The sequence below is a fragment of the Ciconia boyciana genome, chromosome 5 (genome assembly GCF_034638445.1).
Source record: "Ciconia boyciana chromosome 5, ASM3463844v1, whole genome shotgun sequence".
Lineage (NCBI taxonomy): Eukaryota > Metazoa > Chordata > Aves > Ciconiiformes > Ciconiidae > Ciconia > Ciconia boyciana.
This window is the reverse complement of record NC_132938.1, coordinates 36,302,318-36,328,731: the sequence shown is the minus strand read 5'-3', so window position 1 is coordinate 36,328,731 and position 26,414 is coordinate 36,302,318. Positions and strand designations below refer to the sequence as shown.

General features: G+C 41.1%; 1 protein-coding gene across 4 annotated transcripts in view; it reads left to right on the top strand.

The window, feature by feature from the left end:
- The window catches only part of FAM149A (family with sequence similarity 149 member A), a 44,684-nt gene extending 19,623 nt beyond the window's left edge, over positions 1 to 25,061 (top strand). Inside the window, exons 1-14 of one of the 4 annotated variants that reach the window (XM_072862677.1) lie at positions 4,202 to 4,353; positions 6,876 to 6,986; positions 10,400 to 10,532; positions 12,011 to 12,153; positions 14,428 to 14,553; positions 14,715 to 14,891; positions 16,727 to 16,917; positions 18,387 to 18,541; positions 20,473 to 20,576; positions 20,807 to 21,034; positions 21,352 to 21,469; positions 22,262 to 22,390; positions 22,791 to 22,869; positions 23,692 to 25,061. In XM_072862677.1, the coding sequence (XP_072718778.1) occupies positions 4,286 to 4,353; positions 6,876 to 6,986; positions 10,400 to 10,532; positions 12,011 to 12,153; positions 14,428 to 14,553; positions 14,715 to 14,891; positions 16,727 to 16,917; positions 18,387 to 18,541; positions 20,473 to 20,576; positions 20,807 to 21,034; positions 21,352 to 21,469; positions 22,262 to 22,390; positions 22,791 to 22,869; positions 23,692 to 23,765 (1,836 nt within the window). In that variant the 5' untranslated portion in view covers positions 4,202 to 4,285 and the 3' untranslated portion in view covers positions 23,766 to 25,061. Of the gene's footprint in view, positions 1 to 4,201; positions 4,354 to 6,875; positions 6,987 to 10,399; positions 10,533 to 12,010; positions 12,154 to 14,427; positions 14,554 to 14,714; positions 14,892 to 16,726; positions 16,918 to 18,386; positions 18,542 to 20,472; positions 20,577 to 20,806; positions 21,035 to 21,351; positions 21,470 to 22,261; positions 22,403 to 22,790; positions 22,870 to 23,691 lie in introns of those variants that run through there. The other 3 variants (XM_072862676.1, XM_072862679.1, XM_072862678.1) reach the window with 3 other exon arrangements.
- Positions 25,062 to 26,414: the final 1,353 nt, after the last annotated feature.

Genomic DNA, 26,414 nt, shown 5'->3' with positions numbered 1-26,414 from the left:
AGTTCTGGTTTCGCATCTAAAGACAGGCAGCTGGGATGTTTTGGGGGGGAATAACTACCTGCCTTCAGAAAAGAGATTATGAAGTCAAACTCGCCAGTTTTGAGAGGTGAAGGCTCAGGATGTGGTTGCTACAGATGTGTTGCTTACAGAACTGTGGACGTAGTGTGATGCACAACAGGATGAGAACCTGTTACTCATGAGATGCTGCAATACTAGAATTTGAGGGCATGCATGGAAAGCTAGTAGATTAGTCAGAACAATTTAGGGGAAAAGATACACTTTGGGGGGAGGGGGGTTGTTTGTTGGTTTGTTTGGTTGGTTTTTTACAGAATGGGCAGTAATTTCTGGAATTTGTTGCAACAGGATGTTGTAGAGGCAAAGAGTATCAGCAGATTCAGAAACGTTTTCAGAATGATGGACAAGAAGTCCTAAAAGGATGTGAAAGGACTGGGCAGGGATGTACTTTCTTAACATCTGTTAACCCATGACAGTGTATACTGCTGGAGAAGGATGATGGCCAGATTTACGTGCTTCCCTTAAATAGTATGTCCTGCTGCTGCTGTCACACAAAATATTGCAGTGAATGGAATATCGTTTTGATCCAGTAGGACATTTCTTATGCTTTTGCATTACTTGGGTAACTATTACAGCTAGTAGTGACCAAAATAGAGTTTGTATGTGCATTTGAGTACATAGAGGGGGCGGAAGGAGCTCCCAAGGCTAAAACCTGTGTTTCAAGGCCAAAAGTTGTAAAACATGAGGTAAACCTGTGCAAAACATGAGATGTTTTACGTCCTCTTCTTTTTAGAGGGGAGACATGAGGTCAGTTGCACACCACACTTGAAGGATGCCCCACTGCAGGGCTTGTGGAGCAGAAAGGAGAGGGCTTTCAAAGTCTGTTGTCTATTTCCATTTCAACTTTTCTTCCTGACTTTGGAGGACACCTTTCTATCTAGCATTTCTGATTTTCATCCTTTTTAATTATGTTTCAAATTAGCTGTGAAAATAATCTGCTACTGATGACATCATACATCCTATCCCCCTGCAGAACTCTGACCTCACGTACCACCTTCCAGCTCTTTGTCTTTAAAACCACATGCAAGGTAATGGCATGTGCATCTTATGTTAGGTCTCTTCCTTCATATCCTCATCTTCCTTTTTTTTCAATTAATCTCAAAACATTTCTCCTTCCATATTCATAATTTCTCTTGCATTTGTGTTCTCCTAAGCCTGGAACTTCTCTTTTAAATTTCTGTTATGCCTTCATATCAAGCCCTTCATGTGTGATGGGACATGTTTTTCCTGACTTATAATGGGAAAGGAAACCTAAAGTTCTAATTTTGTTTTTTTTTTAAAGGTAAGCTTTTTGTCCCTACAGACTCACTTTTTCTTCTTGTTTAATCTATGTTTCCTTGTATCTGATGCCCCCTTCTTTTCTTCTTAATGTAGACCCAAGGGCTCTCTTACCTCTGTATAGCATTCTGAGGTTGATGGTGTAAACGCTTCTGGAGCACAATTTGACCTTCAAATGCAACTGTGAAACTTCTGTGCTTAGCTGGCTTATTATATTTATCCCTTTTTGATCTACGTAACTAGACAAATTTTGTGTGTTGCTTCAGGAAAGAGGGGAGAAAAATCAAATGTTTCTTGCATGTCTTGCAATGAATATATAAATGTAAGATGGACCAAATTGAAGACTGTTTTACTGCCCGTGAGGCTCTACCCCCGCCATGCCCCTTTACAATAAACAAATACAAAACAAAGATCTTAACATTTGACTGAAGACACAAGCTGCTTCATTTACTCAGGCCTTCTCTCTTCCTGTTTTGTGTCCTTATTTTGCTCTATTTCAGTCAAGGTTGTTTTTTCACATCATTCAAACTCGCGAGCAGCCTTGTATTTTCCTTTGTTTTGACATGGTTTTGTTTGAGACTATTATTTTCTCTCCTGTAAGGAAATGTAGTGACTTAGAGCAGTCTGAAATAAACAGCAAGCCCAACAGTTTGACTGAGGTTAATACAGCCTAGTATAGGATTATTTTTGTGCATTGGCTCTGTGTTGTGAATGTTGTTTTTAAAGGAAACAAATTACATGCAGTAGAACCAGTTTAAACACACTTCATGGTTATGTTTTGTGCCTATTTATTAATAAACTGTTATTGGAAATGGCTGTCCCACAAGCTTTGGGGATGTAGGGAAAAGATCACAGGGTTTCTTTCTTCTTTTTGCTTTCAGTTGTCTGTGCTGTGGATGTGCTTCTTTTCACTTTTTCAGCTAGAAAAGGCCATCCCACTGCTGTGTTTGTGCTAACGTCTTCCCCTTCTGATACCTTTTGTTGAGCTGAAGTAACAGCCAGTGCTGCCTTCAGTGTTTTGTGCTTTGGGAGGTAACACGAAACTGGAGTGCTGCTGCTGTGGAAATGCCTTTTTTTTTTTTTTTAATGTTTTGAAGTGTAAGTTGTAAAGCATATTGAAGGGGGAGGAAGCTGAGGTGACCACAGCAGTCAGCAGGGGCACAGCCAATTGCTGTGGATGTCGGTCTTCCTCGTGGTAGTGATTTTGTAGGATAATTAGTCATGTAACACCCATAATCATTACCCTCGACACAAGGATTAAAAAAATAAGTGATTGATAACTTTCTATCTGCATTTTTGCTTGCCATCCTCTGCTACTTGCATTGTGAACAAGAATACGCGTTGTCCCTGGACTGATAGTGTAAATCTCTGCAGCAAAGCTTGCCTGCTTGGACTTGATGTAGGGCTGCATGGTCTTGGCCCTTTGTTAGGCAGTGTGTTGCCTTTCTTCTGATTTGTTCTAGCAGATTAGAAAATAGAAAAAAGATAGGAAAATACTCTTAAAGACTATTTTTGTACATGTGTGGGTAGGTCTTTAGGGCAGAAGTGACCAAAAGCTAGATGATAGCAAAATCCCTTTAAAGCCTGCATAGCATTACAGCATTCAGTTCCTTTAGCTCCGAACAGGGTTTCACAATACATAGTTTGAAGTAAGATAGGGGAAATCTTCAGAAGGTTTCAGAGAAATAATTTGCTTCATGTTCTAAATATACTTGGAAGAGCAGTTGTAGTTCTCAGGAGATTTACAGTGTTCTGTTCGTAAAAGTTGCATTCCACGAACATATATATGTGCAGTGATTTAGAGTTAAAATTGTGTTTTCTTAGCCTGGGCATAGCTTGCTATTCTACATCTTCAGCTGCTTGTTGGGTATGGGTAGCTTGACAAAGAATTATGCTTTTTTCTGTGTGTGTTTGAGATTTCAGACAAACCTACTCTTACAGAAGAACGATGGCTAAAGACAAGGAGAGTTGTTACAACACATGTAAAAGTAAAATCTTTCTTAATGTTTTACTGGATCACAAGAATGTGGAACTTTTTTTTAGAGCTATGTTTGGCAAGAATTCTTTAAATATTGGAGGAAAAATGCATAGTTGTTTTCCATACACCTTTCTTACCATGTAGTATTTTTTTTGGCTATGAAACTTTAAATATCATATGAATGCTGCTGGTTGTTTTCCTGTAGCGAGAGGTTTCACGCACCATACTTTTTCAGTCTTAATTTTCAGCATTTTTAATGTTGCCTTTCTTCTCCTTTTCTACTAAGAATACTTTTCTTCTTGCTTATGAGCAGATGTACTTCCTTCTCTGAGAGGCTTTCAGCAAAATACGTAGACACCAGAATTTGTATCCTGGAGCTAGAGATGAATGGTCTAGTGTAAATCTGCAGCTGACAGCCTATACTCTGCCCTGTCACCCGTGCTCCGGGAGATGGGTGATTTGCGCAGGGATAGTTTGGAGGAGAACTCAATTAATTAACAGGGAAAACTCTTAATCAGTTGTCCAGCACCGCATAACTTTTTTATCGTCTATAAAGGCGAGGGAAACCCTCTCTGGGCAGAAGAGCCCTAAACGGGCCTTTTTTGGCTGTGTGTTCAGAGGCGAGAGGTGGGGGAGATGTGCACCCCTCCCCTTCAGGCTGAAGCTTAATTTTGCGGGCGCCCTTTTGGGTCGGGAGCCCTGGGGGGGGCCCAGCCCTTGCCCCGGGGGGTGGAGGGACCCGCTGCACAGCCACCCGGGCACTGCCCGCCCGCGGGGCGATGTCAGGGCGGGGAAGGCGAGGCGCTGCGGGGCGGGCGCTGCCGGGCCGCCTCCTCCCCCCCCCCCTTCCTCCTCCTCCTCCTCCTCCTCCTCGCCGCCCTGCAGCGGCCGGGGGCGGTGCGAGGGGCCGCCCGGGGGCCCCCGCCGCGCCGCCCCCGTCCCCCAGCGCCCCCCATGCGCAGGGCGCGGGGCTCCGGCCCGCCGGGCGGCTGCTGCAGCGGCCGGGGGCTCCTCGTCGTGGGGTGAGTGTGGGCGGCCGGGCCGGGGGGCTGCGCCCCGGCTCCTGCGTGGCTGCGGGGGGCTGCGGTCTGCCGCAGGGAGGTGGCCGGGGCCGGCTTGCTAACCCTCCCGGGGCGGCTGAAGCGCTGGCGGGGGCGGGCGGACGGCGTTCTTGTTTTGTACCGCCATCATTTAGTGCCTGCAATTGCAGAGACTTCGGTTAGGGCCGGAGAGCCGTCGGGAGCTGGCTGCTGCGGTCCCCGGTGTTGGCTTGCCGGCGCCGGGGAGGTGTGCGATGGATGTGCTGCCAGGGATTTTCCCTGTCGTTTTATTTTATTGCAGTCGTTTCCTGGCTCATCTTCTAACGGCGTGTGGTCCAGGGAGTCAGGAGGAGCAGTACGACTGCAGGCGGTGAAACGCTGTGGCAGAAACACTTTTTTGCTCCATCTCGCATCAGGTGTCATGCCACTAAGTATAATGCAAATGCTTTGTTTCACACAGAAAGTCCGTGAAATTCTGTTGGTGGTATTTCTGTTTTTTCATGTTTGTAGGTTTAGGTTTCCTTCAAAGCCACAAAAAACCCCCACCTGGGGTTCCTTGAGAAGTCAGAAAGCCTTACAGATACAGGAGATCCAATCACTGTAGTTAGCTTAGGTTGCCAAAAGTCTGTCGAGTAAATGAAGCGGCTGGAATACAAGAGGAAGGGGTTCTTGCACAGGCAAGTAACTACAGTAGGAAACAGAGGGTAGCAGTAAATGGTTTCTTCCTCCAGTGGTGTTTCACAGCGCTCTGTCCTGGGCAGATCAAGCTAGTTGACCAGAAAAAGGGGTGAGCAGTGAAGTGAGAAGGCTTGGTGGTGATATTAAGCTATGGAAAAATACTAAGGACAAGGGTCGTCTCTGAAAAAAAATCAAGAAAGACCTTATAAGACTGTCTGGGGCAATAACATGGCAAATGCAATGGCAGAGAGGGATGTACGTGAACGGAAGGAACCAGCTTTCAATGTAGAAGATGGGCTGTGAGCTCACTGTTACTGCCTAGGAGATAGATCTTGGTGTTATGACAAAATGAAGTTTTCATGGGACTGGACTGTACCACTTTTCGTAGGGCCTCTTGGTTCTGACAGTGGCCAAAAGCAGATGCCTAGGGAAAAGGGGGGAAATGTAAAGCAAACACATAGAGATGCTTTCCACTGCTGTTGTACCAGCCTCCAAGAATTTGCAATTCAAGGTCTTCCCTGATGAGAAGTTTAAACTTGTGGTAGATTTTTGGTGGTTCAAGGCATAGGATTAGGCATAGGATTAGGATGTGTGATGTGCACGTATCTTTGTAATCTGTGTAAAGGCAAGATAAATATCAGAAAGGGTAGGAAGAAGGCAGAGCAATCCTAACTGTTGCAGGGCCAATCTACGGTTCTTGGCTAAAGCAATCAAGAAAATTCTTGAACTGTGAGCTGTTTCCTTACAGTTACTCATTCACAAATGTACTTTGATGCAGTCATGCTGCTATTCACAGTTATGACCTGAGGATTTTATGGCATGAAAATAGGAACTTCCACAGGTGACGTAATCTCTTGCTGTAAAAGTGTTTTTGAGGAACACTTTGACACATCTGTATATACTCTGAAGAGGTTGGCTTACATATTAATGACAGAACTTAGTGGGATTATGGAAATGTATGTTTATAAACAGTTTCTGTTTTAAAAAAAAAAGTATCTTCCTTCATTAAAAGGTATTCTTTTTAGACTAGTAATAAAAGTGCAGGCATTCCTCTGCCTTACTGTATCTTAATATTCATCCATGTGGTTTGTAAGAGATGGTTTTAAAGTTTGAGCATGTGTTCAGGTATTTGGAGAACCAAAAAAGACAAGTTCTAGCATTTCTTATGCTGGAAAGGCATAATACTAGAAAGTTTGTGGCTTGGTTTTTAAGATTGTGTTAAGGAGTCTTTGGTACTGAAAGAACTGATGCTTTGTGGCCTGTAAATGTATTGAGAATATGCCAGTGTTTCCTGATGTACTAGTATCTCGGTTCACTTAAAACATCCAAGTTGAGAGTTCATAGTTTTAGTAAAGACCACTGTTTGCTTGGCACCATATCTGTAACTTCTTTTTATGCAGAAAGACATCTGAGAAAATGGACTCTTATGTTAATGATTGAACAGAAACACATAGCTAAATAACAACTGTATGGACAATTACTGGTTCGTGCCCTTGCTCTGTTCTGCCCTTGCAATAGTGACGTGCTGCTGCGTTTGTGTGCGCTTCGTGCAAATTTTAAAGTGCAAAATTGAAGGAGGGTGCCTGTGGAGTAAAATAAGTCTCAAACTGAATGTACGTTTTTCTGAAAAATACTTGTGTAAATAAGGTAAATAAAAACCATTTAGAAACAAGGTAGTTTGTTTCAAGCAAATGTGTTTGTGTTGATGGATAGGATTGAAAAATTCAACAAAGTTGTTGTCATCTTTCTTTTTTTTAATTTTCTCCAGTGGAGGTGTGAGTTAAGCTTGTTTAATATTATGGAATTATGTGTTTCTGTGTTTATAGGAAGGGACTGTCCAGAGGTTCCACAAATCAGTGTCTTTCTGGAAAAAGCGGAGAGTCTCTTCCAGCAGTTTTTGAGAGAAATGTGCAGGAAGCCATCGACAATTATACTTGGTATGCATTCACTTTTGAAATAGTACTTCATTAACGGACTCTTGGCTTAAATAGATATTTCAAGATTGGTATTCATTTTCACTAGTCATGCTTCCAGTCATTCTCACGGATGACAACTATTGCAGGATATAATGCAGGATATAAATTCTTAGAATCACAGAATGCTTTGGATTGGAAGGGACCTTTACAGGTCATCTAGTCCAACCCTCCTGGCAATGAGCAGGGACATCTTCAACTAGATCAGGTTGCTCAGAGCCCCATCCAACCTGACCTTGAATGTTTTCAGGGATGGGGCCTCCACTACCTCTCTGGGCAACCTGTTCCACTGCCTCACCATCCTCATTGTAAAAAATTTCTTTCTTAAATCCAGTCTAAATCTGCCCTCCCTTAGTTTAAAACCATTGCTCCTTGTCCTGTCACAACAGGCCTTGCTAAAAGGTCTGTCCCCGTCTTTCCTATAGGCCCCCTTTAAGTACTGGGAGGCTGCTATAAGGTCTCCCCACAGCCTTCTCTTCTCCAGGCTGAACAACCCCAACTCTCTCAGCCTCTCCTCGCAGGAGAGGTGCTCCAGCCCTCTGCTCATTTTTGTGTCCCTCCTCTGGACCCACTTCAACAGGTCCATGTCCTTCTTGTGCTGAGGGCTCCAGAGCTGGACGCAGTACTCCAGGTGGGGTCTCACCAGAGCAGAGCAGAGGGGCAGAATCACCTCCCTCGACCTGCTGGCCACGCTTCTTTTGACGCAGCCCAGGATAGGGTTGGCCTTCTGGGCTGCGAGCTCACGTTGTTGGCTCATGTCCAGCTTTTCATCCATCAGTACCCCCAAGTCCTTTTCTGCAGGGCTGCTCTCGATCACATCATCCCCCAGCCTGTATTGAAACCGAGGATTGCCCCGACCCAGGTGTAGGACTCTGCACTTGGCCTTGTTGAACCTCATGAGGTCCACACAGGCCCACTTCTCCAGCTTGTCCAGGTCCCTCTGGATGACATCCCGTCCTTCTGGCGTTCTGGCACCACTCAGCTTGGTGTCATCTGCAAACTTGCTGAGCGTGCACTCGATCTCGCTGTCAATGTCATTGATGAAAATATTGAACAGCGCTGGTCCCAGTACGGACCCCTGAGGGACAGCACTCATCACTGATCTCCATCTGGACATTGAGCCGTTGACCGCTACCCTCTGGATGCGACCATCCAACCAATTCCTTATCCACTGAACAGTCCACCCATCAAATGCATATCTCTCCAATTCAGAGAGAAGGATGTTGTGGGGGACTGTGTCAAAGGCTTTACAGAAGTCCAGATAGATGATGTCCATTGCTTTTCTCTTGTCCGCTGATGTGTTAATTCCATCGTAGAAAGCCACTAGGTTGGTCAGACAGGACTTGCCCTTGGTGAAGCCATGCTGGCTGTCTCGAATCACCTCCCTGTCCTCCATGTGCTCTAGCATAGCTTCTAGGAGGATCTGTTCCATGATCTTCCCAGGCACAGAGGTGAGGCTGACAGGTCGGTAGTTCCCAGGGTCATCCTTTCTACCCTTTTTAAAGATGGGCACAATGTTTCTCTTCTTCCAGTCACCAGGGACTTCACCTGACTGCCATGACTTTTCAAATATCATGGAGAGTGGCTTGGCAACTACATCAGCCAATTCCCTCAGGACTCTGGGATCCATCTCATCAGGTCCCATAGACTTATATATGTTCAGGTTCCTCAGGTGGTCACGAACCTGATCTTCCCTTACAGTGGGAGGGCCTTTACCCCCCTGGTCCCCAACATGTTGTCCATTGACTCGGGAGGGGTGAGGAGAGCAGTTGCCAGAGAAGACTGAAGCAAAAAAGTAATTGAGTACCTCAGCCTTCTCGTTGTCTGTTGATATTAGGTCACCATTTTTGTTCATCAGTGGAGGTACGCTTTCTTTAACTTTCCTTTTCTGGTTGATATACCTGTAGAAGCCCTTCTTGTTATTCTTTGCATGCCTTGCCAAGTTCAGCTCGAGCTGTGCCTTGGCCTTCCTGACCCCATCCCTACACAAGCGGGCAGCGTCCCTATACTCTTCCCAGGTTACCCATCCCTGCTTCCACTGCCTGTGCCCTCTTGCTCTTTAGTTTGACCAGCAGGTCTTGACTCAGCCGTGCTGGTCTCTTCCCTTCCTTGCCTCATTTCCTACGTCTGGGGACTGAGAGCTCTTGTGCTTTATGGAAAGGATCCTTAAAAATCTGCCAGCTCTGTTCTGCTCCCTTGTCCCTGAGGCCCGTTTCCCAGGGGGTCCTACTAACTAACTCCTTGAAGAGCTGGAAGTTTGCTTTCCTAAAATTTAGGGTCCTGACTATACTCCTTGCTGTCCCATATCCCTCAGGACTGTGTGAAGTCCACCAGTGCATGATCACTGCAGCCTAGGCTGCCTCCAGTCTTGATGTTGCTGATGAGCTCACTTGCATTGGTGACCATCAGGTCCAGTATTGCAACCCATTGGGTAGGGGTGTCTGTTACCTGGGTTAAGAGGTTATCCTCAATGCACTCCAGGAGTCTCCCAGATTGCCTACAGCTCGCCGTGCTACTTGACCTAACCCATTGTTTAGAGGGTTTGAACTTTACTCCTGGTTTGCGTTATGGTTTTGCATATTTTTAAGGCATAGTGAAGGGCACCGATTAAGCCTGGAAGGGAGGTCAGACTTCATGGTTAAACGCAAATAATGCTCACCAGCATTGCAGATCAGTTAACTTTCAAGAAGTTTCATTTGAGTTGGCACTGGTTAGGATTTTCCTGGCCTGCACATCTGACTGCCCTTGCTTTCACTGCATCCCAGCGTGGATGGTAGCTGGCAGGGACCAGCTAGAGCTTTCTGAGAGCTGGAATCCCAGAGCTCAAGGTTTAAAGCGCTAGGTCTAACAGCATAAAAGACACTGTGTACAGATATGTAATGCAATGCTGCTTGAAACATTTGTAGAGGTGTTATGGTCAGTTTTGCGTAATTTTCTTGTGATTGTTTCTAATAGAGGTAAAGAAGGCTTATGTTCTCTTTAATGTATAGTTTTGATGTGCCCATGAGCTGAACTGGAGAAATCAAAATAATTGTTACAGGCGGAAATGCTTGGTACGTGTGTGTGTATATATGTGTGGATATATTTTAGACTGCCCTTACAGTTGCAGTGACATACATATATATAAAAGCGTAATGCTGTAGAAGGAATTGTCTCTAAGGCTGTAAATGGTACAAATAGGAGCATGTACTCATTGCACTGTACTTAAAAACATACGTTGGCAACTCTTCACATTGATCCTAATAGCATGTCCTGAAAATCTTGCATCTGACAGGAATATGTATCACTGTCCATTTATGTGATAAGTTGTGTTATTTTTAAAATGTTTATACAGAAAACTATTGTGTTCTTCATTTTAATTTGTCTTCTTTTCACAGTGAAACGCTTTCATCACTTTCATCTAGTGGTCGTACAACACCGACAGAGTTGAATAATTCTTGGTCTGGAATAAACAGCTATACTACTGGTTTGTCTACTGAAAGAAGTTCAGTTTACTCCTGGAGGGATGATGTGCGTTACAGAAACTTTTACAGTATACTTTAGCTAAATATTGTAGAATAGATTAATTTTTAGAGAAAATGGACGTGCAGCACATGTCCTGTAGAAGTTAACCACTTTCATTCATTATAGCCTAATGATTAAGTATGTTAATTGAATATTTAAAAAATAGTTCTGTTTGCAAGCTGATATCAGTGCAACTGATGTGTAACAAAGAAAAATGGAATAAAAATACGAAATGATGAAATCTGGGGAAAAAACCCCTGTTTTACCAAAGAAGGTAGGCTTAGGTTTCTGAGTCCAAGAGAGTGATAAAATATGTGTTTTCAAATACTGCATAATGCAGGCAGTGTCTAAATTGAACTATTCTCAATGTTTTGAGTCATAAAATACATTCATGAGCATGCATGTAAATGTCCCAGTCTGAGTAATATTTAGTGCTTACCTAAGCTCAGTTCTGTTTTGTAGATGATGCAGAGAGAGGTTAAGCCTCCTAGGGAGGCTGACCTCTGAGGTGTGCCTGGTGCAGGGTGGCAGCGTTGAATAAATCCAAAAGCATTGTGGTCACTGCCACTTTCATTTTAAAAAGCCATCCATGGCTGGTAGTGGTAGTTCTGCCATACCTTTTGCATAATATCCTAACCTTTAGGGTACTGACCCCATCTGTCGCTTCCAGCCCTCCAGGAGAAAACCTGACCCTGGATCATACAGTAACCTGGGTGAGAGTTATTTTCCCATTCCTTTTCAGTGTGATCCCTTCTGTAGCCTGAAGTGGTTGGGGCACTCAGCTGGAAGTGAACAGATGTGATTTGGGCCCTGAGTATTATCACTTCTTCCTGTGTTTCCAAGTGTCTAATATCAAGTGGCCAAATATCATTATGAACAGTGCCCCAGCTGAGGAACCCTCAGCCAAGTGCTCATTTCCACATCACTGGATAAAGTCAGGCTCTTCCCTGCTACCTTCCCTGCACTCGCCCATTTCTGGTTGCACTGAGCTGTAGCTTCAGTGAAGAGGTGTGGAAGGCCATTTCTTACACTTAGGGTTGTTTCCTAACCACCAGACTATGTCATGCAGAGAGAAGGTGTGCCCTCTTGGCCCTCTTAGCTGTTTTACTCAGAAAGGAAAAGCGCTGCTTAAAAGAGCAGGCAGCTTTGGTGCCGTGGGTCGCAGTGGTGCAACGTGCATGCTTCACTCCATATTGGAGCAGGGAGGGAGCCAGGCATCCAGACACCTTATAACTGGTGTTTTCTGTTGTCTAATCCTAGACAGCTAGTTCCTTTTTGATAAATCACCTTGCTCAGGCCAGCTACCTGGGTTTCTTTTTGCACTGCAGCATATAAATTGTGTTTCCAAAATAGGTAACCTGAAGATCCGTTCTGAGATGCTCAGCCAAATCAGTCCAAGTTGTCCTGTTGTTTAAATATTGTGTGTTTTTTAATATAAATATGTATGCATATTTCCTAACAACTATTAATTTTATAATACGTAGGAATTTGATAAAGCCAACACACAGAGAGTGCATCAGTTATTTTGGGAGATTGATGAAATGCTGTTTGAAGGAAAAGTGACCTCCCAAACTCAGAGCCTGCAGGCAGAATGTGCAGACTGGGTTGAACAATTTCCTCATCTAAGGTAAGGAAATTTCTTGCTGGTACTAGTTTTAACCAGTTACCACTCTAATTTCAGCTTTTGGGGTACACTCGTATGAATTGCTCTTGATGTATGGTATCAGTAACATCTTTGCATTCAAATCTGGATCTCTGGGACTAAGCTGTGCCATAGTTATGCAGTAAGTCTGGGTGGTGGTGCACTAGCAGCTAATGCTCTTTATTTTGCTTAATACAATGATTGCAGATGAAGATATTTTAGCAGGATGTAATGAGAAAATAATAATGCACCATTTTCCTAATGACTTTTTCTAAATAAAGAATATATCTTGTAAAGAAATATCTTTTTATTTTTTTTACTGTAAGTAAAGACATACTGTGAAATTCCAAGAAATTCAGTGTTAATTCTGTTACTGATTCTTCTAAAAAGAAATGAAAAATGAAGGTGACCACATGCTTCACATATACTGCACAGCCATAATGTCTTCCTAGGCTATGTAAATCACTGTAAAACAATGTGTGATATTAACCTGACAATAACTAGTTGAACAGATACGAAATGCATGTGATTAATGAGAATTGTTCTGCATAGATGTGCAAAATGTCTAGGCAGCCTGATGACTGCTTCTAATAACACAGGGGACAGAAATCAGTGTTGCACTGCGTTGTACTGTCCTGCCTTCATAAATGATGGGGTGTCATTCTTAGTGAGGTGTCGTGGCTCTAAGCTGTTCTAAACATAGACACGCATGTCTCTATCTTCTAGTCAATAGTTTGTTAACACCATTAAAAAGAATGCTGTCAGTTACTGTGGTGTGCTTTCAATGCTTTTAGATAATTTGCAGAGGCTTGTTACTAGTAAATATAAACTAAAATCAAGTAACAAAGCTTGTCATACTTTGTCAGGAACAAGAGTGAATTGTTTAATAAAACTGAGGCAATTTTCCCTAGCATTAAGGCATGCTTTGCCTTTTTTAGATACTGTAAAAATGAATAGCACATGCATAAAATGGAGACAGTTTTTTGTGCTGTGTAATTCATTCAAAATATTAAGTAATTTCACTATATTTTCAGACTATTTTCACTAGGTGGAATTTTTTTAAGTAAGTGATTCCCTGTACTTAAGATTTTCTGATTCAAATCTAATGCTGGCAACACCAACCAAGTCCAAGAGGTTGAAAGTGAATTGAAGAAATCTGGGAGCTCTCTGTCATTTGGTACTAAGGGATGTGGTACATCCTGTGGTTTAAAAATGAAAATAACTTTTTTTTTTCTTATTAAGCTTAAACAAAACTCAGTTTGTGTTGACTAGCTACTTGAAATAATAGCTTCTGGGATGCCAGATTTATTTCTGAGAGTTGTGCTTCAAAGAGCTCGCTGGCTGTCCTTTTTTTTCAATTTGTAAAACAGCTGTGTTGATACATGAATACTTAGCTCAGCATGTGGGAATAAATATACTTGAGAACTGTCATCAGTAAGAGAAAGATCAGATCTGTTTAGAGAGAAAGCTTTTTGTTCTTGCCTTACAAAATAAAAAGTAAAAAAGACTATTGCTTAGAGCCTCATGTGGCATAAAGTGCTGTTTTGTGAAGGGTAGTCTCAAGAAAATGTGTTCTGGTGAGTCTAAACATTGCTGCTTGCACTACAGCTGCAACTGGCAAATTCTTTTGAGATCCCTTGTGAATTCTAGTGAAACACAGTTCAGTAAGCAGTGATTGTTAGTGAACACACCTGTAGTGTGTTCAGTAATTATTTTATAGGGTAATTTTGTGTACATTTAAATAGAGTTGCTTTTACCTTTTCTGCCTGTCTCTGTGCATTATGCATGTTGGATTTTGTGCATTTTCTGAACATTAATTCTAGTCTTAACTATCCATGTAGACATTTTGGATTAGGACTTCTCATATTGATGGATACTGGAGTTGGATAAGTGAAGTCATAGCAGATGTTGTTTGTCTTCTGCATCTATTTTTAAACATTTCTTACAGAGTTTTGATAAGAAGGGAAGTGTGTTTACTTTATCAGCCTTTAGAACAATCTAACAAGTTTGACTATTTGATCTTAAAAATTATAAGCTAGAATCTCATCTTGCGTAAATCAGCTTAACTTTAATGATTTAAATACTAGACAGTGTTAATGTATTACTCAAGGCCCTGGCCCCTCCATAAATTGCTTTTTCAAAGCAAATGTAAGGTGTGCTTTCGCATTGCCTACTGTTTTCAGGTATTTGTATTCTTGATAGGTGCATAGGGAGCCGATTTCCATCCAAGATATCACTCATTCTCTCCTTTTTATTCAGGGTTCTAGGAAAGCAGGTCCTATTGCTGAAGGATGAAGGCTTTCAGCATTTTCAGAGCAGAAGTGATACCTCTGTGGATACCAAGTGTTTACCTGGCCTCCGTGAATGCACTAGTAATATAAAAGAGTATGTTCATTTTTTTTAAGTTTTCTTTTTCGTCTTCCCTCTTCAGAAATATGTACAAATATTACTTTTGTATTACTGAAACATTCCAGTAAAATGAAATATGCATTTTCTTCTTTCTTTGAATATTTAATTCTCATTTTGTTGATTTTTTTTTTTTTCAGGCTCTGCATTTCAGGCTCTAAACTGATCCCAACAGCATCTCCAATACATAAATCACTAGATTCAAGTTCCACTAGGATTTCTGCCTCTGACTCATCCGTGTATTCATTCCTGGAAGAAGAAATCTATGATATGGATGGAAAAATAGAAGAATATCTTGCCTTTGACAACAGGGAGCTGTAAATAACAGATATATGTATTTTTGAAGAAAATAATGAAAACTTATCAGTGAGGCCAGTCAGGGTTCATAAACTGTGTTTCTCTTCTGTAAAATAGAGTTCCTTCTGTCCCTGTATTCAGTAGCACAGTGGTCAGAGCACTCACTGGGCATGTGGAAGATTAGGTATGTTGTCTTTCTAGTGGTTCAAAACTCACATCTGCCATGTGAGAGGAATGTGCCTTAACCGCTAGTTGTTTTGAGGTGTTTTGTGCACGGAGATTGGATAGAATGAATATTCAGAGACAGGGAGTAGAATGAAGGAATCCCTACTTCCCAGGTGAGTGCCTTGACCACCAGGTTGTTTAGGGTCATTCCACTGTACGTGCTCTCATTGTCTGTCCTAAGGAATCTTAAATTCTTTTTGTGCAGTGTGTAACAGCTTTGTGAGGAGAGGGGCAGGATACAACCTGCATTTAGAGCACTCTTGTGAGTGACAGGAGAAATGCAACTGTCATCTTGACTATGCAGCCTAGGTTTCCCACACCCCAGTTGAATGTTCCAGCAACTAGGCTACTGGGTAGAATAAGGACCATAATGTGCTGTTTTCTAAAAGGCCTCTATGAGGGGGAAAGTTTTGTAGGACTAGTAGGGCACAAAGCATAACTCTTTGTGCCAAAGCTTGATGCATTTACAGGAAAAAGACATGGTTCTGAGAAACTGAGAAGTCAGACTGAGACCCAGGTAGACCCTTTCAGTCCTGTTTTTGAAAGAGAGGGCCTGGGTGTCTACCGTTTTGGAAAGGATTAAGAATCCTTTTAGGAGTGAAGTATCACTTTGTTTTGCTAAGTAAGCAAACCTAATTTGGGAGAGGGACTTGACTTGAAGGTGCTCTCCTTTGTGCCTCCTTAATATGTTGTTTCTTGTTTCCTTCTCAGGATTAGATTCTGAAATATCCTATTCTCCATAACTGAAACATCAGGAGTTACAAAGCCTGATATGAAAATAGCTTGGTCATTTTGTGAGTTGGACCATTCAGCCAAGTCTCAGTTGTAGTTAAGGAGTTTGCAGTCCAGTTTGAGGAAGAAGTAAAAGAAGTGACTGAGAAGAGAAAGGGAGATAGTAGAAACCAGTATGAATTTGGGATCATCCTTGAAACCTCAAAAAAATTGCATTTCCTTAGAGGGAAATATCATGCCATTAAAAAAAAGAAAAAAGTTTAAAACTTTCTTCCTAAGAAGTGTATTAGAAGACCAACTTAGGGAATGTTGCTACACTTTGCTTCCCTAGGAAGGAAGGCGGAGGGGGGGAAGTAACTGTCCACACAGTAGTGGAAGGGAAGGAGGTGAGCATAGGGCTATGGGCTCTGCTGTTCTTGTCAGGCTGCAGAAATCCTTTAAAGTTATTTGTCTTTGATCAGTGGTGAAGTGTTGCAGACGTGTGCAGGTACACAGGATGTGATATAAAAGAAATGTTCTATGTGATAGTATAGTCCTCCTGCCAAATGCAACAGACAATAGTTCCCTTATGTTATGGTAAAAAGCATAGGATTTAGTCTCAAGTGACTAAGTGCCATGTATAAAGCTGTTCCTTCTAGAGCTGCACATACTTCTGTTGTAATGCCCTGACTGGATTTTTTAATTTTTTACCTGCAAGCAAAAGAAAAAGAAGTAATTATATGTATTTGATAAGTTCTGTTCCCATAGGTACTCTGTGTGTTTGAATTTGAATTTTTTTGAGATCTACATCTGACTTGCTTTTTTTCCATATGTATGTTTCTATTCATTCAGTGTATTAGAAGGGGGAAGAAAAAGTCAAAACCCATGGGAATTCATTTGAATTTGCTTCCTTTATTAGAGATGATGAGAGTTGGGAACAAAAGAAAACGCGTCTTGCTGAGAAGAGGAGTAAGCGTGGCATTCCTCCTGTTTCTCCCAATGCGTGTATCAAAGATGCCGTAGCTTCTGAAGTATTTGATCATATCTGGAGCAATGTACTTGCAATATTGGAGGAACTGATTAAAAAAAATTGGGAAACTAGTATCACAGGTATTTAGTATTTTTAGATATGGTATTTATCGAATCTAACTCAGGAAAGTGATTCCCCTCCCCCCTTCCCCTTAAAGCTTGGGAAATGTGGTTATTTTAAGATAGCCATGTTGGTAGTACAGCATTATAAGATATATAATGCCTTGCCATGTGCATGCGCACCTCCCCTCCCTCCACACCTAAAATAGAAACATTCCTACTACTTTTCAGGGAGTTTTGTATGAGAGGTGTTAAAAAAAAAAAAAAAAAAAAAAGGAAGAATGAAGGAAAAAAGGGAAAATGAAGACTGAAAGAGCTTCATTGCCAGAGAGCATGTTTACAAAAAAACCCAAAAACTAATCATGGGCTCGGGATGCAAATTGATGCTGTTAGCAGGGGATCATTGATGACATGATCTGAATCTGGAACCCAGGAATCAAAGTCTCCTAGTCCTCATTGTTTGAGCTTTGTTAATAAAAAGAACCCTTAGGGAGTCAGATTATTAAAGCGAGATAGACAGCCTTGCTGACAGTGCAGGAGTTCATGGATGAAGAAATGGTGATGCATGCAATTTTATTTTATTTTATGTTTTTGTATTCTAACAGACTGCAGTGAGGAAACACAAAATCTAGGAAAATTAACCAGAAGTGAAATTCTATTTAGTGTGCATGTGTTGTCTTTGGAGGCTGAGGGAAATTTCAGTTCTTCTTTTAATGTATTTTAAAAGGACAGTAACAGAAGAATACCTGGGGGTGGGTTTTGGAAACCACCTCAAATGTAAGGTACACTCAACCTCAGATAAAAGTCTACAACAAAGTAAGAAATGGCAAAATTTCCCAGAATACTTGCAGCATCAGAACTTAACATTTCAGGTGTTACTGAAATATAAAAGGGCTTTTCACACCACAGATGGATTGTTTAGCTCAATGTTATAGTTTAGGGAGGATAGCTTAGCAGTTTTGTGATAGGCGTGCTCTTTTATCTTTGTGAAGGGCATCAGCTTATGACAAATAGATAGCTAACCAAAGTATTTTGACTAGGAATGTAAAAGAATTTGGGTTTATAATAGAAATAAGATGGTGGTATATACCCAAAATGAAACAGTGTGTAGCTGCTGTCAGGCAAGGAGATAAGATCAATAGACTTTTTTTTTTTTTCCTGTTCATCTATTTTTTTTCTGCTTTAAAAAAAACCTTTTGGAAATTTTGAATAACATTCCAAGAGTATTTTCTTAAACAAACAACCCCCTCCAACTCTACTTGTATAGACCAACTTGTTTCTCAGTGTCAGAGAAGGCATAAACAAATGGGAAATGCTTTCACAAAAACATCATTTGTGGTAGATTTTTAAATATCAGGTAAACTTAAAACTGTATGAAAGTCTGTATTAACTGTGCAGTGTAATATTGTTTGAATCTCAACAAATGATGGCTGGTAAATGTACAAAAAGCAAGTTATTTCCTGTACTTTTTTTTTTTTGCTGCTGTGCAGAGAGTGACAAACAGGTGGAAAAACTGAAAGCTGTTACAGCAAAACTGCCACATTTGCCTGTCGTTCGTATTACAGCAGATGTTGGGAGCGTTCTTCTTTCCAGAGGCTCTGAAGCACGAAGTGTATCTTTTGGGTCTCATTTTGTTTCCTCACAGGTAAAAATAACTTTCTGTCAAATGGTGTTCTTTTTTCTCCTAACTTTGGACAGAGTCCTGGTTGAAGCTAGAAAAGGCTCTTCTTTTTTTACCTTTTTTTTCTTTTTTTTTCCCTTTTTTCTCTTTTTCTTTTTTCTCCTCCTCTGTTTTTCTCTTCCTCTCTTGTTTCCCCTCCTCTCTTTTTTTCCCCTCCTCTCTTTTTCAAAATCAATTAGGTATACTTAAAATAAATCATCTCATTTAAAATGAAGGTTCATTAAATGCACATTTCTTGTTTACTATCACTTTTTCTTCTTTGGTGGTTCTTAAAGGTGCCATTTACCACTAGGATATTGCTGCAGTTGGTTAAAAAAACCCCCACTTGTTAGACTGTATTCTGTCCTTATAAAATAATTCTGCTTTTATTATGGTCCAGTCATTTCCTCTTGGTAGAATTAAGAAAACAAATGAGGCTCTTCCCTGGACTGCAGGGATGTGAAGTTGCAACTTAAAGTGCTTTACTCGCAACCCTGTGAGTTTCAGACTCACTCATTCCTTTTCATTTCCTTTGCCTCTTGAAAAAGGGGACTCTGCTGTACGCCCACCAGCATGCTGGCTCTAGGCCTTACCTGTCTTTGTGGAAGCTTGTGTTTGTATTGATAAAATGCCCTTTTTTGTCCTGCCTGTTGCCTCCTCCCTCTGTCCTGTGGCTCCTGTTTTGCACATTTTTTCTTTTCCAGCCACTGATTCTGTTTTTTTCCCTCCTTGTCTCCCTCTGTTCAGTTCAAGCAACTTCATTCTATTTTGTCTCCTCTTTTTCCATGCTTGCTAGGTAGCGAGATAAGAAACATGGAAGAGATAGCACAGCAGTGTTGGTGCTCCCTGCTGGCACACCTGGTTCTGTAGTGGTCATAGAATCATAGAACCGTTTAGGTTGGAAAAGACCTTTAAGATCATAAAGTCCAGCCGTTAACCTAGCACTGCCAAGTCCACCAGTAAACCATGCCCCTAAACACCACATCTACACGTCTTTTAAATACCTCCAGGGATGATGACTCCACCGCTTCCCTGGGCAGCCTGTTCCAATGCTTGACAACCCTTTCGGTGAAGAAATTTTTCTTAATATCCAGTCTAAACCTCCCCTGGTGCAACTTGAGGCCATTTCCTCTTGTCCTGTGGCTTGTTACTTGGGAGAAGAGACTGACGCCCACCTCGCTACAACCTCCTTTCAGGTAGTTGTAGAGAGCAATAAGGTCTCCCCTCAGCCTCCTTTTCTCCAGGCTAAACAACCCCAGTTCCCTCAGCTGCTCCTCAGAAGACTTGTGCTCTAGACCCTTCACCAGCTTCGTTGCCCTTCTCTGGACATGCTCCAGCACCTCAATGTCTTTCTTGTAGTGAGGGGCCCAAAACTGAACACAGTATTTGAGGTGCGGCCTCACCAGTGCCAAGTACAGGGGCACGATCACTTCCCTAGTCCTGCTGGCCACACTATTTCTGATAGAAGCCAGGATGCTATTGGCCTTCTTGGCCACCTGGGCACACTGCTGGCTCATGTTCAGCCAGCTGTCAACTAACTGAACTGCTGAACTGTCTCGTGCCAGCAGCCAGAAGAAGTAAAATGCTTAGATAAGTAATGCTCAGAATCTGTGCCCCTGGGCTGGACTGTGCTGAGGGAAAATGGAAACTTTGGAGAATTGAACTCCGGCTTCAACTGAAACTTATATTACAAATTGAGTGGCAATTCAGTAACTAAGTTACCCAAGTTCTGTTGGTAAGAATCTGTTTAAAATAAGCAGAGCAATGTATTTGCCTTATCTACTACTGATAATTCTACTAAACCATCTTAAGAGAAACTTTTCTAAGAAACAAATGAAATATCTCCTAACTATGGGCTTTTTGAGGTCTTCCTTCCAAAAAGGTAAAGTTTAATGCATATTTGTTGCTTTTACTAGGTCCACCGTTTTTCCAGCAACTTCTGTAATGATTTGAATGGTGTGATGACAATTCAAGCAAAACCACTCCAACAGAGGCATGTTGCCACAGTAGAAAAAATACAGTAGGTGTTGGTATTGACATTTTCAAAATGCGGCGTAATTCATATTATCTAAAAGATGTTTAGCAGTTATAAAAAGGCAATAAGAAGGCAGTCATCTCCTTTGTGTGTTTCATTGATGTGACAATGATTTGTAGAGGTTGCAATGACACTCTTAAGAAATCCTTTTACCTTTTTTTTTTTTTCCCCCTTCATCCTCATTCACTGTCTCGTTCTCCTTCCTTTTTCCCTAGGAATGAGCAAGAAGACAAACAGCATAGCATTGCCTCCAGTGCTCCAAATTCAGTGCACACTAGGTTGGGGAGAATTGCTGATAACAGTGTTCTCTCATCGTCTCGGGTACTGCTGGCATCTTCTAGGAAGCTACCAAGCCATCGTAGGTTACCTTCTCTCACTTCTGACCAACTCTCCTCAAAAGCTCCTAATATGTACAATGATGAAATCCTTAGGGGGACTAAATTGTGAGTTTTTTCATTTTATTCTTTGCTTTCCTCAGAACTTTACTGCAATTTCACCAGTGAAGGATTTTGCAAAATACTTGAGAACTAACCCGAGATTTATTATTGATTCTAGAATTCAGAGAGAAAAAGAAAGCAAGCAGAACCGTGTTTTTTGAGGAGAGGCATTTGTTTTAATTTTTTGTTGCTGTATTAGGTGCTGTTACTTTCTGTAGCTGAGCTCTATTAAAAAAATGTACTGCTCAGTAATTTCATATTACTTCAATGAAGAAGTCTTTAATGTGATTTTTCCTAAAAGAGGAATCCTTAAAATTCTGTAGGGGTGCCAGCTCGGATCGTTTATCTTCTGCTTGTGCATCCACGGCCCGGAACAAGTTACCACCAATAAACTCAGAGGCTGTTGAACAATCTCTTCCAGTACCTCGATTGCAGAGCTCTGTAAGTTGTGTTCATTTTTTTACTGGTGAAGAACTTCAAGCTATTCGGAAATAAATTGCTCTGTGTCACTGTTTGAAATGAGCAATTTTACAGTTTGTGTTGGTTCGTATTTAATACGTGTTCTTTAGCATGCTAATGTTTGTTACGTTGGGGTACCATTAGAATGCAAGAGAAGCCAGTTTAAAACCTCAGGTCACAAACAGATCATGATAGTAAGACTTTCCTCTGAAAACAGAAAAAACCCTTTAAAAAGAAAAAAAAGAGAAAAACAACCAAACAACCAGATAGTAACCTTGCACTTACATGCGTCTGGATTTAAATAGCTCTTTTCAGTGTTTTGTTCACTAATGTTAGGTTATAAGAAGTAGAAAATTATGCTGACTGAAGTAGAAAAGGATACTGACTGAAAAAAAAGATAAATGTTATTGATATTGGCCTATTTTTGAAGGATCGGAAAGTAATAAATCACCACAATGAAAGTAAATTGACATTTTGATATTATTTTGCTTCTGAATAATATTTTGAATGGAGACACATGTAAAGTCTATTATTGTTATTATTTTAATTAATATAAACCTTTGGGGATTGTAGACTAATATTAGGGAACAGTCTCAAATCTCTTTGAAAAACCTGAGTTACCCTTAAGTTACCTTAAATTGGTGCTTTTGGTTAGTGAAAATGTATTTTTCTTTTCTCCTTCTCTTGTGTTTTTTTTTGTACGGCAACGGAAAAATTGTTATTTTAACCAATTCAATTGCTGCATTTGCTCAGTGCTCTTTTTAATTCTCTCAGCATCGAGGACGATATGCTCATAGCAGAGTGTCAAGTGCAATGCCTGGCAGTACAGAGCAACGGCCACTCAGAGAAAGAACTGTTATTATTGATCAATTTTCAAGGCCCAGCACAACTCATACGGTCAGGGTATGTTACAATGTAAGTAGAGAGACATGGAAAAATAAAGAAGCTTCTGTTCATGCCCGCTGTTGATCTACAGAAGGTCTCATTTACTGGGTCTCTCCTGATTTCTGATGTAGAGGGATTCCTGCTACCTGTAGAGAGGAGGATGGTAAAAGGCTTTGGGAGGGTGTGGGACCTTGAAAAGCAGGACTAGTGTATGAGGAACAGATATTTTTCCAAGTCTGTGCATCAAACAGTACCTTTGAGGGTGCTTGTGCACTAGAAGCTTACAGGTTTAGACTGCTTGGAGCTTTGCAGCTTGGTAGGACTCCCTCTGCTGAAACAGATCGTAAAAATTGTTATCAAACGATTTCAGTAGATAAGCATACCATACTAGCTAATAGTACATATTTCCTTTTTACAGACAGACACACCTCAGAAGAGATCACTGACTCCCATGGATTTTGCTAACCACAGAGGGACAGGTCAAGGATTTTTAATAGGTAAGCAAAGTAGGAATCGCTTGGAAGGCAAAAGGCCAACAAAACCTATTAACCCATAGTGCAGTCAAGAAGTAAAGTGCTTGGGGAGAGCCATCTTGGCATAAAAGAACAGGTGTGCTTGGCAGGATCTTTTGAGTTTGGTTTTGAAGTTTCTTCTCACTTGGTCTGAGATAGCCCTAACTCTGACTATTAGGAACCCTGCAAAGCTTCTTTTCGTTGTTGTGATGTGGAAGGAAAAGGATTCCCCTTCATCTTAATTTTTTTTTTTTTTGTTAAGATTTCAGCATATTTACAATTATGGCAAGAGTATATGGTGTACAGGCTAGATGTTTTGCAGCTGCTAGAGTAGCAACACAAATACATGCTTGTGAACTGTTTCATGACATAAATTTTATTTTAGCCCCCATATACAATCACCAAATTAGTAAACCTTTTATGTGGGGAAAAATAAAATTGAAAATGTGCATTTTTAACATAAGTATAAAGCTCTCTTAAATAAAAAAATCAATATTGATTTGCAGTTATATCTTCCATTTATAACACTGAAAAAGAGAGCAGCCCTACGTGGCTTATTTAGTTCTGTTGTTACAATAAAGCTGACTAGGTAGTGCCTGAGGTACTTGTACCTAACCTTTATTTGTTTGGAAGTTCCTTGAGTTTAAATAATTATATGATAGGCATAATTATATAAAAGGTGATGTAAGAATAAGGGCAGGTTAGCAAACATGGATCTGAGCAGGCTGATGGAAGTAACTCATATGTAATCGTGGAGTGTCTTTCAGATTCTACCACAATTAACAAACAATGTTTTATCTTTTCTAGGCTCACAGCATTACTACAGATCCTTTCAGAGAAATCCTCCAACCTCAAGGAAGAGATTTCAGATTGCTTCTTAACCCAGCTTAGGGAGAAACTGAAACTCCCTGCACTGAATGGAAGACTGAAGTGCTAAGTTTGCCAGCTAGTATCTTGTGTAACAAAGAACACGTGCAGTATGCGGGTTTCTGCTGAGCCTTGCAATCCTCAGGATGCCTGCATTGCCTTCTTTTAAAGTTGTCTGACCAGAGGTTGGATTAAAAATTAGAGCAAAATGAAATAAATGGTTGAGGTGTCTGTCCTGTTTGCATAGTCAAGATGGCTGCTGCTGCACTTTCTTCTCAGGCATTCCTCCTTTTTCCATCTTTCCTTAGGGAATTGTTATTCTACCTATAGAAGCAAGTAAGTTAAGTTTAGGCCATGATGTCCTGTTCCCACTTTTTCATGTTTCCTCAGTGTTAAAGATGTTCTAGTCTATCCAAACCTCAGTCATATATAAAATTTATACTTTTAAACAGGAGTTTGTGGTATCTCCTCTTTAACTGCTGTTTTAACATTTCTCAGTTTTTCAGTCTGTCTGGTTATTGCAGTTGCTCTCTTGTAAATGTTGTCTGTCCCTACTTTTTCTTCTTCCTTTAATTCTTTTGAGATGGAATTAATTCATTACTTCTACTTACACTGTTCTAATCGTCAGTAACTATGGGAACTTCTGGGATAAACTTTGTTTACAGGAAGCAATGTTTTCCCTGCCAGGCCAAACATGTTTATGGTTGCTGAGCAATTGAACCTGCGTGCTAACAAGTTGGTAAGACCGTTCCCACTTCTTGAGATTTCTTATAAAATATTGCCTGTTATTGTACAAATTAATCATATTTTGAAATATCCAAGCCTTCAAAGTTTTAACATGAAAATATGTACTTAACTGATGAAAACATTATTTCATACCTCTTTGTGTAGGCCCAAATGGGAAGATCAAAGAGGCGATTGGGATTGTATTCTGCCCAGAGATCACAGCCCTGATCAGGTCCCTGGCTATTAGTACTGTGTGCATTTGCAGTCAGGGATTCCTCCTTCCATCAGAGAGCCAGCAGTTTAAGTAGATGTGGTTGAAGAGCTGTTGAAGGGGAAAGGGAGGAGGAAAAAAACTTAATTATTTGCCCAAATTGTGCAGTTAAGAATAAAATCAGTTTAGTCTACTTGGGAACTAATACCAGTTCTCCTCACTTCTTTTTATGAATGTTCAAGGATTGGTAATCCAAGGCAAAGCATTTGTAATGTATATTTTATATCTGTACTGTTAATCAGACTTCTGGTTTTTGTAAATGGTCATCAAGCACTGCATTCTTTTTAGTAAATGAAAGCATTTTTAAATTATTTCCTGGCTTAGTATTTTTCTCCTTTGGCTACACTAAGTTTACTCACTGGTGATATTATGGTACAGTTATCTGAGAAAGCACAATGCTTTTGCTTTGGAGTTGCACATCGATTTCATACAGTTGCAGGTCAATTTGATGCAGTTTTTTCAGAAATCTCAGGTCAAAGATGACATAACGTTCACAATTCACATTTAAGTCTTCTTCAGTGGTGTGTCCAAAATATACTTTTGCTCTCGTGAGTGCTCCCTCCTGTACTATATAGACATTGACAAGAATGCAGAGAAATGGTGGCAAAATGTGTCCCTTCCCATCATGTGGCACTTCACGGCAACCCAGATCTTACATTGTGGACTAAATGAAAAGATGAATATGCGCTGGTTTGGTTCTGTAATGGCAGAAGCAGGAACCACACAGTGAAGAGTGGTTCATCATCTGGCACTTTGTGAAAGACGGAAGATTGCTGACCTCTGCGAAGCGATGGAGCTCAGTCACGGGATTTCTGAATGGAGAGAAGAGCAGAGCGACAAGCATCTGCTTCTGCAGCTTGAAAGGAAAGGAAAGATCTGCTAAGTACTAGAGCAGATCTTTCTGCTGCTCTAGTGGCAGAGGAACGCTCTCAGGTGGCAGAGGAGAGGGCAGAGGGATATTTGCTGGCTCCAGAAGTATTTTAACACTTTTCCCTTTCAGTCAGTTTTCAGGCACCTGACAGAATTATGGGTCATCTTACATCCTGATAATCAGCGTGTTGGATAGAGTTCTTCACTCTTGATTTTTGTTTTTCTCGTGGTCATGGGACTAATAAGTCTCACTTTCCACACTACCTGCACACCTGAGTATTTACAAAGCCTACTTGTGCACAGGAATGGTGTTGAGGTGAATGTCTTTGTACATCTGGACCTCTAGGGCCACGATGCAACAGCAGCTGCTGTGAACTGGGCCCTGTATTTAATTGGATGTAATCCTGAAGCCCAGAAGGAGAAGGTTCACAGAGAACTGGACGAGGTGTTTGGTACGTTTTCCATTCCTCCTTTCTCAGGGTTGAAGAAGTGGAGGTAGGAATGTGTCTTGTGGCCATTCTGGAGCTTTAAATAGCTAGAGGTGATTGGGATGGGTGCTGGAAAGTCTGCAGGAGAGAGTACTGAGAAGGTTTCCCAAGTAAAGGGCAGGGTATTTTTCTTTTTTACTGTGAAGCAGTTTATAGGAAGTCACTTACTTGCTGTTGTTTTGACCCTTCTCTTCTCTTTCCCTTTTCTCCTCAGGAGGATATCAAGTATCAAAAGGCACAAATATTCTAGTCATAACTTATGCCCTGCACAGAGACCCTGAGATCTTCCCCGGAGGCGTCCAGGCTTG